Consider the following 13,080-nt stretch of genomic DNA (forward strand, 5'->3'; position numbering starts at 1 on the left):
CAATCTGTCCCTCTTTCCTCTCCATGTGATTCTCCCACTACCTTCTGAACCATCACTGCTATTCCTCTTCTCTTGTGAGTCTCCATTTCCTTCCAAATGAAAGCTGTGTCGAACACAGCACTCAGGTGAATCGCCTTTTCCTTGGCAGTCTGAAAGGTCTCTGTTTGCCCCAACCTTTGACCGTTGGGAGGCCTGAAGCCTCCTTCCCTGGCTTGACCTCCCATTGCTCTGGGCTTGCTCCATTTTTCATGCATCCCTCCTTCCTTCCAGTCACCTGTTGCTCAGTCTTCACCATTTGCAAGCAAGGAAACTGGGTAAAATATAAAATACATGCAATAGCAATGCAAAAGACGAATAAACACACTGTTTAAAAAAGATGGTGTCTGGCATCTCTGTCCTTTTGTCTTCCAGAGCGTTCAGAATAGAATCTATAATTGAAAGTGTTGCTTTTAAGAATGGATGGAGATGGTACTGTTGCTGGATGTTTGGTTTCCAAAAAATGCGGGCCGCTTTCCACTTGGCTGAGCATGACCTCTGTGCCCTTCTCTTGTCATGTGCCCAAGATATTCCTCTATTGTGACCCATCTTAAGGAACCGGAAGGGGTTAAAGCACCCCCTCCCCAACCCAGCTCTGATTTTTCATTGGGTGATGGAGAAGGGCTCCCCCATCTTTTCTTTCATCTCGCCCGGAAGGAACAGGCCAATCCCTTCCCTTGCGCTCCTGGGGTGCCCACAGCAGTGGTGCCAGCCAAAAGCTGGGGGTGCCATTGTGTGCATCTTTGCATCTCTTCTCATCACACTTATTATTCCTTCTTCCCTGCCTCCTGCCATCCTCTGTTCAGTAAGAGAGGAAGAGGGAAAGGAGCAAAGAAGAAGCAGAGGGTTTCTTTGGGCACTAGGTTGGCACCAGGGTGGCAAACATTTTGCAAAGGGTCTTGTTCCACTCAAGCCATGGAGAAACCAAGCCTCAATTCCTCCCACAGCAAAGAGGAAATCCAACCTCTCCATTATCTAAGGTAAGTGGCCACCAGAATGGTACATTGGGAGCAAAGGAAGCTTGCCATGTTTTTCTTCCCAGCACGGCTGCTATGGACAAGTAGAATACAGGGTTTTTCTCGGTTAAGGGGTGAGCTACATCAGTTGGGGTTCTGCCTGGGGGATCCAAATGTGGGAAAGATTTGGGTTGGAAGGTGCGCTGGCAACATCAAGTTATGGCTTGAGCAAATGTTGGTGGCCCAAGGAAGGGGAGTTTTTTGGGTTTAATAGTCTGCAGAGTGTATTTTATGTTGTCTGTTGGATGCGAATGCATTGGCTAAATGCATTGTCGTGGGAAATTGCTAAATGACATACGCAAACCTTGCAAGGTACAGCTCTGAGCTGCAGTGGGATTTCTGCCATCGAGGAATGAACAAGCTCATGCTCTGCCTCTTAATCTTGTAATGTTTTGGTTGTGTCCAGATTGTGGTTCCACCTGTTGCTTTGGGCCATTTTGTTTGCAGAAGCGCTTTCTTCCAAAAGACTGGTTTCCACGTCTGAAATACAGCCTATGATATGTTCACACTGCACAGTTATAGTGCTACGATTCCACTTTAACTGCTGTGGTTCCATCCTTGGGGATGCTGTGCTTGGCAATGGTAAAGAGGGATACATTGGCTAAGAAGTCCAGGGCCTCCCCAAACTACAGATCCTAGGCTGTCATGGCAGTTAAAGTGGGATCATAGCACTACAACTGTGTAGTGTGAATTGGCTTGGAGACTCTTAGTGGTTAAGGTAACAAATATTAATTGCTGGAGTTGGAGGAAAGCAAGAAAAGCATGAGGAAAAATGAAATTTTATCCTACTGATTTTGGATGTAGTATGAATTTGTTTAGTGCCCTGAACTAAACACAATACTCTCTGCACATGCTCAGAGTCATGCCCTCATGGGCAGGCCACAATCCCTATTAATCCTTTAACATCCCACTTTTCCAGCTGCTTTCAAAATGTCCCAGTTTCTCCCTCCTCCTCCCGCTTTCTTCCTTAATTCGCTCCGGTCGCTGCAAACTGAGTCCAAAGTGCAAAAAGGAGTTTGCTCTTTGTAGACTCTCAGAAGAGAGGAGGCATATATTTGTGGAGACTTTCTCTTCCCAGTCAGCTCAGGCAAAAGCAAACGGCTGCGGCCTTCCCTCGCTTGTGCATTTTCCCTCCCCTATAATTTTTACTGTCCTTCGGAAACCTTTAAACAAATGTTGGTGGGTATTTTTTGGGAGCGCTTTGGTTGTGGGTTCTTGCATAGCAAGAAGTTGGTCCGGATAGCCCTTGGGGGTCCCTTCCAACTATGATTCAATGCAATGTCGGAGGTGTGCAAAAGTGAGCAAGGGTGCCACCGAGGCTCGTCCCACCCCCTTCCCAACATTGTGCAAATCGTGACACAATCCGCACCATTGTGGGATCAGTATGCCGCACACGGCTGGGTCTCCATAGTGACTGTAACAGCAAGCCGAGTGCAAGCTTTTGCAAGCATAGTTGGGAGCTAGGGGTGTTGTGTCCGTTGTGTTTGCGTGTGACAAAACTTTCCTTCCAGTCTCCTTTCAGTGTCTTTCAAAGGGCGCCCTTCTCTGCCAGCTTATGTTTGTCTTCCAGAAAACCAATTCATTTGGAAAAGAAGAGGGGGAAAGTTAAGCCTGGGAAAGGAGTGTTTGGATGAATATTTATCTCCAAAACTAGCCTTAAAGGGGTGTGTGTTTTTCCCCTTATCTACAAAAAGGGAAATGTGTATCTTTAGAACCCACGGCCTTTTGACAATACTCCAGAGATATTCCTTTTAAACAACATATCCAGCTGTGTTGCTCATACAGCCGAGTACAATAACATCCAAAATCCACAAAACAGCAATGATTTTTATTTGTCCGACCAACATGCACGAAATACATGTTGCAAGCTTTCGAAGAGCCACTGGCAAAGGTGTTAAAATCATTGGGCGATGACTCTGGGTTCGAATCTTGACTTGGTCACGAAACCCCACCAAGTGACCTTGGCCAAGGCACACTCTCTCAGCCTCAGAGGAAGGCAAAGGCAAAAAACCCACAAAACCTCTGTCTGAACAAATCTGATCAAGAAAATCCCGCGATAGGGCCACCATAAGTTGGAAACGGTTTGACGGCACACAACTACAACCTACCGAAGAGCTCAAAATAGGACTAAAAAGATGGTGGAAAAGCTTGATCGATACCCTCTGCACATGCTCAGAATCTGTTGGCTTTATGCCTGTTCCTTTTGCATTTGAATCAAGCATCTGCATCTTGAAAATATTCATATTCATATATATATATATATATATATATATATATATATATATATATATATAGCGCATGCTTAAAAAGCAAACCTTGATTTTGCCGTTTTGTACAAGGGACACCACTGTATTTAATGGGACTTGAGCATCCAGGGATTTTGGTAGACCAAGGGCCCACTGTATTACTCTGGAGAGCGAAAAAGCTCAAACGGTGGACCGAATGCCCACTGGAAGGAGCATCCAACTGCAGCAGTGGCCCTCTGCCATGCTTGATGCTTCCCCCACTGGATCTGCCCATGCATTGTCGTATTGTTTGAAGCTGGCTGTGGCTTCTCTTTGAACCGTGTTACTCTGGCAACCATGCCAAAGACCATGCTAAGCTGGAATGCCAGCCTTGGAAGCTGGCCAGGGGGGTCCTCCCTTTGAGAGGCTAAGAGCCTCCATTTGGAAATGCCAGTTTTAACCCCTTGCATTTGGGAGAAGGTTGTATCTTGTTGTTGTTGTGCACCTTCAAGATGACTCTGACTTATGGTGACCCTAAGGTAAACCTCTCATAGGGTTTCCTTTGCAAGTTTCTTCAGAGGGTTTGCCCTTTCCTTCCTTCCTTCCTTCCTTCCTTCTCTTCCCTTATCTCTCTTTCTTTATTCCCTCCCTCCCTCTTTTCTTTCCTTCCTTCCTTCCCTCCCTCCTTCCCTCCTCTCTTTCTTTTCTCCCTTCCTTCCCCTCTCTTTTTCCTTCCTTCCTTCCTACCTTCCTTTAATTTTATTTTTGCTGATTTCCATGTTGTTGTTGTGTGCCTTCAAGTCATTTCCAACTTAACACTGAACCAAAGGCAACCTCATCACAAGGTTTTCTTGTCAAGTTTCTTCAGAGGGGTTTTGCCATTCCCTTCCCCTGAGGCTGAGAGAGTATGACCAGAGGTTTCCATGGCTAAGCCGGGGATTCGAACCCTGCTCTTTAGAGTCCTTGTCCAAACCACTGCACCACACTGGCCCTTGGGCAAGTTGTAATCCTCCCAGTATTGTTGACTGTGACTCCCGAGCAGGGATTTGAACCCAGGACTCCCAGATCCGCAGTCTGACGCTCGGTCGGCTGCACCACGCTGGCTCACCTTAGGTGAACTCTTCCCAGTTGGTCTCCTTGGGGCACTTTTGTGCTCAGGCTACTCTAACAGCAACCAGTTTTCCTGGGTCAGCCTTGTGCCCCTGTTTTCCTCATCCTTTGGACTACACAAATTGACATATGTGAACGATTACTTTTCATTTCCACCCGCTTTCCTCCCGGCCACCGCCGCCACCTCCCATCCTTGCATCTCCTGCCAGGGCATGCAGAGAGAGCTCTGGGCCAGGAATAAAACAACCAGGACATTGTCTACATTTTGGTAACATACAAAATTCCAGTCTCACTTGTGTTCTTGTTACTGTTGTTGTTGTTGTTATTTTAAACCCATGCAGCAAATGGACTGGGCAAAGATAAGTGCAAGGAAGTTGGAGAGGAGAAAAGGGGAGTCTTCTCTTCTTCTTTGGCAACCGGGGCCTTTAACACACACACACCATAAACCTTATGTGACAACAGTCAGGCTGGGTTGTGTTGTTTTGTCGCTGTCGAAAAGGCCAAGGCAAGCCATCCTCAAGCGCCTTTGCAGATCACACTAAATTTTGCAGATGAAAACAATGTGGCTGAGTGATATACCAGTCACAAAAAGATCTTAATGAGGAAGAATACACAAGCCTCGGTTGCATCTGCACTGCAGAAATAACTCAGTTTGGTGCCGCTTTATTCGCCACGGCTCTATGCTATGGGATATCTAGTTTCACGAGATGTTTAGCTTTCTCTGTCAGACTACAAAATGGTAGGATTCCATAGCAGTTGAAGCAGTGTCAAAACTGCGTTAGTTCTGCAGTGCAGATGCAGCGTTGCAGAAGCTGCAGCAGATTGCTTTTGCTGGGGTCCACAGGAAAGGGAAGGCCTGTGTCCCCTGTTCCCATCATTTTAGTGAACTGAGTGCAAATTCCTTTTGCACTTTGAATTCACTTTGCAGCAACTTGACAGAAGCAAAGGACGAAGGCGGGAGGAGGAGAGAGAAACTGGGACATTTTCAGGGCAGCTGAAAAAGTGGCAAAGAATTAATTGAAATTGCAATTGCCAAATTGGGATATCTGGAGGGGAAGACCAGGGTTCGATTCCTTGGCCATGAAACCCACCTTGGTCAAGTCACAAACTCTCAGCATCAGGGGAAGGTCATCGCAAACCTCCTCTGAACCAATCTTGCTAAGAAAACCCCACGAATGGTTCATCTTAGGGTTGCACTAAGTCGGAAACGACTTGAAGGCACACAACAGCAAATGGACGGTGATACACCTGCGGATGCCTCTGAATTGCATTGCTCCTTTTTTGGGAGGGTGAATGCAAGATGGCAGCTTCTGGGGGGATTTAATTCTGTTCTGCCCCCTTCACCCCCTTCATGCCTCTTTCCCTGCAGCAGAGCCGAAGCCGTGGCCATTGAGAAGGAGCTCATCGAAGAGTTCAGATTTGGGCACCAGCAGCTGATTGAAATCTGGGGGCATGCTTGTGCCATGGCAGTAACCAAGGTGAGTGTGTTGACAACCCTGGAAATGTTCCCTTTTCATCCTCCATTTATCGATTTACTTTATTTATCGACTTATCAAATCGATTTACCAACATGGAGCGAAGGCGAATCACACACCGATTTAAATGTAAGTGGGAATGAGCCCTTTAACTGCTGCGTACAAAGTGCAAACATAGTTTATACTCCATGAACTCAGTCCAGGGAGAGAAGAGACAGGGAGCAATGTCTTGCCCTTCCCAGTAGGTTCAAGCAAAAGCAAACCACTGCAGCTTCACCTGGTTTGTGCGTTTCTCCTCTGTCATGACTGCTTCCATCTTGACTGCCCTGTCTTGGCTTTCATCTGTTAAATGTTGGCGGGTATGGCATTATATCCGTCTGGATTCTGTGCCATGTTCCTTTCATCCCCTCCCTTAATGGTATTTTGTGTCTCTCTCTGCTCCAGGTTTTTCCTCGGAAGTCTCTCCCCAAGAAGCAGCCGACGCTTCTGGTGGTCTGCGGTTGCGAACAGAATGGGGCCATTGGCTTGGCGTGCGCCCGGCATCTGCGTGTATTTGTATGTACCCCTTTCTAAGTATGCATAAGTTTAAGTCGTAAGTTTCTATGCATGCCTTTCTTTGTGACAAAATGCAATGTAAAAAGCAGATAAAATACCGTTGTCCAAGCTCTGTTTTCAGGAGAGACCCTTCTACTGCCTTCTTGGGCTGCATCTGCACTGCAGGAATAATCCAATCTCTCATTTCAGGAATATGAGCCCACCATCTTCTATCCCAAGCGGTCGTCAAACCCCCTTTACCAAGACTTTACCACGCAGTGTGAGAAGATGGACATCCCTTTTCTTTCTTATCTACCTGCAGAGGTGAGCAAACCTGGTACCTCTTTGGTGAAGGAGACACGGGTCGTCCTTTAAAAATAGCCTCATTTTTTATATATTGGGCATGCTCTTTCCTATTTATCTATCTCCTGATGATGAGATTTAATGCTATCAGTATCAATATGTTGATGGTGAGATGTATTGCTTCCAATATCTATATACTGGTGATAAGATTTATGGCTATCAGTATCTATATCTTGATGATATTTGTATCAGTAGCTATACATTGAAGAGATTCATTCTTGGTTACATCTTAAGATTCCTGGGACTTGTAGTCTGATGAGGCACTGGCCCTTTTTGGCCAGAGATGGCGAAAGAACTTATAAAACTACAAATCCCAGTATCCCATAGGATGGAATTACAGTACTTAAAGTGGTGTCAAACTGCATTCTTTCTACAGTGCCGATGCATCCTAATTCCTAAGTCTCTATGGCCTGTTACAGACTGCCAAAATAAAGCTGCTTCGGGTCTCTTTGGAGGTATGCTGTTTAAATGATGCATGCACCCTAAGAATCCGGAAGCTGCACCAAAGCTGCACTCCAGTGCTTAGGAATGGAGTGTGGCTTTGGGGCGACCTCCGGACTCGTAGGACCCATGCATCATTTAAACAGCATACCTCCAAAGAGACCCGAAGCAGCTTTATTTTGGCAGTCTGTAACAGGCCTATGATTCTTTTTTAATACACACTTTTGGTTCCATTTCTTGAAAATAAACTATAATTTGAGTTATCCTTACAGTAGAAAGAGACCTACGGCATTCAAAATAAAGCATGATGATGATGATGATGATGATGATGATGATGATGATGATGATGATGATTACAGTTTTGGAGTTTGTTTGTTTTTACAGTAAAGGATGAGATTGCCTGCCATCCCATTGCTTGCTGGTTCTGGAGGAACGTTTTGTAACTTCATGGCTTTATAATAAGCATTGACTTGACTTTACTGAGAGTCTGGTTTTTCGAGGGGGGTTTCTTTTTCATTTAAAGCTTTGCAAATTCCATTTAATCTCCACGAAACAGAAGCAATTTTGCGGTGTGGGCTCCGAGAGAAGCCACCCACGAGCCGAGCATCATTAAAAGTGGCATTTGACACGCTCCAACTATATTTCTATATTTAGCAGCTTTGCTGAAAAACTTAAATCAGTTTCGGCAAGCCTCGCCTCTGCAGCAGATTCCAGCTTCTCATGCATGCGTTCCATGAAAGAGGCGACATCAAAACTAGCTTGGGTCCCCTATGAATGCCAAGAAAACCCCAAAAGAGACGTGCTTTAGGGTTGCCATAAGTCAGAAGTGACTTGAAAGTATGCAACAAGAGCCAATATGATCCCAGGCTGCATCAATAGGAGCATAGTGTCCAGACTGAGGGAAGACATAGTGCCACTCTGTTCTGCTTTGGTCAGGCCACACTTGGAATATTGCGTCCAATTTTGGCCACCGCATTTCAAGAAGTATCTAGACAAAGTGAAATGTGTCCAGAGGACAGCAACCAAAATGGTGGAAGGTCTGGAAACCATGAAGCCCTATGAGGAGCAGCTTCAGTAGCGGATGTCTTTAGCCTTGAGAAGAGAAGGTTCAGAGGTGGCATGATAGCCATGTTTAAATATTCGAAGGGATATCCTGTTGAGAATGGCGCAAGCTTGTTTTATGTTGCTCCAGAGACTAGGACATGGAGCAATGGATGCAAACAACAAGAAAAGAGATTTCACATGTACATGTGAAAGGGATCTGAGAGTCTTAGTGAACCGTAAGCTTAACATGAGCCAAAAGTGTGACACGGCAGCTGAAAAAGCCAGTGTGATTCTGGGCTGCATCAATAGAAGTGTACTGTCTAGATCTAGGGAAGTTACAGAGCCACTCTGTTCTGCTTTAGTCAGATCTCACCAGGAATATTGTGTCCAGTTTTGGACAATTCAGGAAGGGTCTGGACAAGATGGAGGGTGACCAAAATGGTGAAAGGTCTGGAAACCATGGGTTGGACTGCATAGCCCCCTGGGATCCCTTTCAGTTCTGTGATTCTAATGATATGCTGGGATTTGCTCAAGTCATTCCTAGGAGTCTAATAAGAATACAGTTAGAAGTCTTCCAAAAATCTGGAGGTGTAATTGCTTTGTGCACATACACAAGTGGAGTTCAGAGCGCCGGTGAAATGAAGTTAAAAAGGAATCCTGACAAGCCAGTTTATCACACGAAGGAGATCGGGAGTTTATCCCATGAATGTCCCGGAAAAGTTGCGTAATTATGTGAAACGATTTCACACAGCATCGCACTAAACCTGCCGTTAAAGTGCTCACAAAGAAGCATCGACATGCATCTTTTTAGTTTCAGGATTTCAGCGACAATGCATTTCTGATACCGCTTTATTTGCACAATTGCGTGGGATAATCATTGGCACAATTGCTCGCCATTTTCACTTTATTTACGGGATGCTTTAAATGCACTTTAATCTCTCTAATGCAGAAATTCGCCCCAGTGTGATAAACTCTAAAGCCTACAATCCCATAAAAATTACCTTGGTTACAGATGGCGGCGGGTGCTTAAGGCATGGCCCAGTATGCAAATGGATGGAAAGCTGATCCGTAAAGGGGATGCCACTACAGATGAGTGGCACCTTTGCGCCAACTTTGTGCCCATCACTCAGGGAGAATTGTGGAAACTGCCTTTTCCCCAGAAAATAGATCTACATTGCGGATTGACTTTCTTTTCTCCTCTCTCCAATAGGTCCAGCTCATCAGCGATGCCTACAACCTGGTGGTTGATGCCATCCTTGGGGTGGAAGCCAATCCGGGCGAAGTCCTTGAACCCTATTGCACTATCTTGGCCACTCTCAAGCAAGTCCAGATCCCTCTCATCAGCCTGGATGTTCCTTCTGGTATGTGTTGTTCCTTGAACCCACTGCTTTCCTTCTGGAATCATAGGCTCATAGAGTTGGAAGGGACCCCAAGGGTCATCCAGATCAACCTCTTTCTGCCATGCATGAAGACACCATCAAAGCACACCCAACATAGGGCCTTCAAGCCTCTGTTTAAAAAAATAGGAGACTAACCTTCTTGCATTGTATCTTAAGCCTGATTCCCACTACCTTTTAAACTGGATCGCAAATCGGTTTGAACCTGTTCAAATGACCCTGGTTCCCACTTGAGAATCGATTCGCTGAAGTGATTCGGAGAGGGGGGGGCATGCGCTAGACCCATTTAACCCACGTCTTTTTGACGCTGATGTTTCCCGCGTCGTTTTGGATGAATCGATTCCGCACAAGCGTGAACCAGATGTGGATCGGAACAGATTTAAATTTGCCCTTCCGCCGGCTGAAGCGGGTCCATTTTCTACCGATTCATTTGTGAATGTGAACCACAAATGGGTTATTTTATGGGAGGAAAATACGATCGATGCAAATGTAGTGGGAACCACACTCCACTGTCAAATCGATCCATTGATTTGGATCACAAACCACTTTTTTTAGTAAGTGGGAATGAGGCCATTATATGATTTCTGTCTTAATTTCCAAAGAGGCAAATAGATTGTGAGAGTCTTTGAATGACAAGCTATAAGCAACTGGGACTGGGACTTAATCCACGATGCTTATCAGTTTCCCCAAGGGCTGTTTATAGGTTCTAGGTTTTGGATCCCCAAAAATTTCAGGATTGGGGGAAACAACATCAATCCTGTTGAAGAACCGATCCTTATTTTTTGCACCTGAGCTTTGCTGAATCACTCTTGTTTGTCCTCCTTTCGGTCCCCGGCCAAATTCCAGCTCAGCATCCTGGCTCCAAAACAGTAGCCGTCTCCAAAGGAGAGGTGCTTTTTGGAAGCCGATTGAAGCAGTAATAAAGGAATCGATGTCTCCCTTCGAGCGAGACATGATGTCATGTTCAAACATGCTTTGCCGCGTCTGGGAGCCGTAAGGCCTGGTTTCACCATCAAGGAGAGGAATTTGCTCCACGGAAGAACAAACAGACAGGAGAGGGAAATAGGAGAGTTAGCCTCCATCCTGAACAATTTACTTCCCACTGGTGAGTGGACACAGCGGGACTGCTGCATGGAGAGCATGGTTTAAGGAAAAAGAAATCTTTCAGCATAGGCTCCAATGGCATTTGGGGCACCAACAATTATTTCTCTGCCATCCTACTTTTCCAGCTGCGTTTAAAATGTCCTGGTTTTTCTCTCTTTCTCCTCCTCTTCCTCCCTTGGTCCTCAGCTTAATTTTTTGCTAAAACATGTTTTCTGGTGCAGCACCTGAACATCTCATGAGAGAGTGATATCCATAAAATATGAGTGTGTTGCCCCGGTGTGAGTAAGCAGATTGTCACACAGGGATTAGGGAACGAGAATCTGTAGTATTATTTGCTGCAACGAATAGGTACCAGTGGTTTCATGACCCAAAAGACTTTGTGGGTCTCATGACCCAAAGGATGCTGGCCTTCCCCTGGGAAAGAGTGGATGGCTCTAATATGTATACATCCTATTCATCCCTTGTTTTAATGCGTATACAACTTATTCATCCCTTGTTTTAATATGTATACATCTTAGGCATCCCTAGTTTTAAAAAGTATATATCTTATGCATTCCTTGTTTTAGCATGTATACATCTTATTTGTTCTTTGTTTTAATGTGTATTCATCTTTTTCATCCCTTGTTTTAATATACATATATCATATTAGTCCCTTGTTTTCATATGTATATATCTTATTCATCTTTTTTTGCACTAGGGCTTGTTGTTATTGTGTGCCTTCAAGTCATTTCTGGCCTGATCGCAAGGTTTTCTTGGTGAGATTTGTTCCAAGGAGGTTTGCCATTGCCTTCCCCTGAGGCTGAGAGAGTGTGACTTGCCCAAGTGAGCTTCTGTGGCTGAGCAGGGATTTGAACCCTGGTCTCCAGAGTCACAGTCCAGCACTATGCCACGCTGCCTCTCTCACGAAATCAGGCAGCAGAGTATAAACATTTTAGAGAGAAACAACAAGGTGTGCTCCCGTCACACGTGATTTGGAGGAGTTCAGGGCTTTTTTCACAAACTCTGCAAAAATAAAAAGGCTGCTCAGTTCTTTTACTTTGCAGTATCCGCAAGGATGTTGGTTATCGATTGTATGGCCGCCTCTCCGTTGTGTATGAATTCAGATTTTTGCATTTTCAGCAGAGGGAGCAAATCGATGCAAATTTGCACAGGGAAGCAGAGACAGTTAACTAATAAGTCTGAAATGACTTAAAGACACACAACGACAATTGCAAATAAAAGTGATTGCAAGACTTTTAAATGAATATATATATGTTTTTATCCCCATCTTTCTCTCTCTTGCTCTCTCTTCAGGGTGGGATGTGGAAACCGGCAGCAATGATGGGATCAGCCCTGATGTCCTTGTCTCCTTGGCGGCCCCCAAGCAGTGTGCCACCCGTTTCATGGGCAAACACCACCTTGTAGCCGGCCGTTTCCTTCCCTACGATGTCCAAAAGAAATTCGAACTCAATTTGCCCGAATATCCCGGCACAGAGTGTGTGGTTTCTCTTTAAAGATCCGGACCAAAACCCGAGAAAGTCATGGCTTCTTCTTTTCCGGGCCGCTCCAAGACCACCAACCCAAATGCCAACGTCTCCAACCCCCAGTTTATTGATCTCGGGTGGCAAGACTGGCTGAAAACCCTTGGATTAACAAATACATCCCTATCTAGACAATTTTTTTGGTGGGGTGGAATGTACATATTGTGTAGCTTGAAAGCCAGGATAGGTCTGTTTGAATGTGTCGCAATGCTTAAAAATGTTGCATTGCACCTCCTAGGTTTCTCCAGCCAACCTGGCAAAAAGCAAACAAAATGCAGGTGCAATTCAAAGATATAGCTGTGTTAGTCTGGAAAACCAGTGTGCAAAGGGATCTTGTGGCACCTTTGAGATTCATGGAAAGAAAGACGTTGGCGGCATGAGCTTTCGTAGACTTCATGCCAGGGGTTGCTGCTGTGTGCTTTCGAGACATCTTTTGACTTATGGCAAGCCTAAGGTAGGGTTTTCTTGGCAAACTTTGTTCAGAGGGGATTATCTTTACCTTCCTCTGAGGCTGAGAGAGTGCGATATTCCTAAAGTTATCCATGGGATTACCAGGGATGAGCAGGGATTCGGAACCGCAACACCACACTGGCTCTGTTTCTTGAAATGAATTGTTTGGAGAAGATTTGCCATTGCCTTCCTTTTTAAGCTTGAGAGAGTGTGACTTGCCCAAGGGTTTCTTCGCTGCTCAGCTTTCCCAACCTTAGGCAAGCCACACTCTCTCAGCCTCAGGGGAAGGCAAGGGCAAACCTCCTCTGAACAAATCTTGCCAAGAAAACCCCACGATAGGTTTGACTTAGGGTCGCCATATGTCA

At 45.3% G+C, this 13,080-nt stretch overlaps 1 protein-coding gene across 1 annotated transcript; it reads left to right on the forward strand.

Moving 5' to 3' along the window:
* Nucleotides 1–690: 690 nt before the first annotated feature.
* YJEFN3 (YjeF N-terminal domain containing 3) lies at nt 691–12,597 on the forward strand. Its single transcript, XM_042479510.1, has 6 exons — nt 691–1,016; nt 5,757–5,865; nt 6,307–6,417; nt 6,607–6,720; nt 9,455–9,605; nt 12,039–12,597. The coding sequence occupies exons 1-6, from the start codon at nt 952–954 to the stop codon at nt 12,236–12,238; spliced, it is 750 nt and encodes a 249-aa protein (XP_042335444.1). The 5' UTR covers nt 691–951; the 3' UTR covers nt 12,239–12,597.
* Nucleotides 12,598–13,080: the final 483 nt, after the last annotated feature.

Source organism: Sceloporus undulatus, chromosome 7 (genome assembly GCF_019175285.1).
Source record: "Sceloporus undulatus isolate JIND9_A2432 ecotype Alabama chromosome 7, SceUnd_v1.1, whole genome shotgun sequence".
NCBI lineage: Eukaryota > Metazoa > Chordata > Lepidosauria > Squamata > Phrynosomatidae > Sceloporus > Sceloporus undulatus.

Excerpts from the sequence above, each read along its gene's own strand:
- YJEFN3 (XM_042479510.1), top strand. The coding sequence starts at position 952 with ATGGAGAAACCAAGCCTCAATTCCTCCCACAGCAAAGAGGAAATCCAA. Across the intron at positions 5,866-6,306 it reads GTGCCATGGCAGTAACCAAG|GTTTTTCCTCGGAAGTCTCT; the intron begins GTGAGTGTGTTG and ends TCTCTGCTCCAG. Across the intron at positions 6,721-9,454 it reads TTTCTTATCTACCTGCAGAG|GTCCAGCTCATCAGCGATGC; the intron begins GTGAGCAAACCT and ends TCTCTCCAATAG.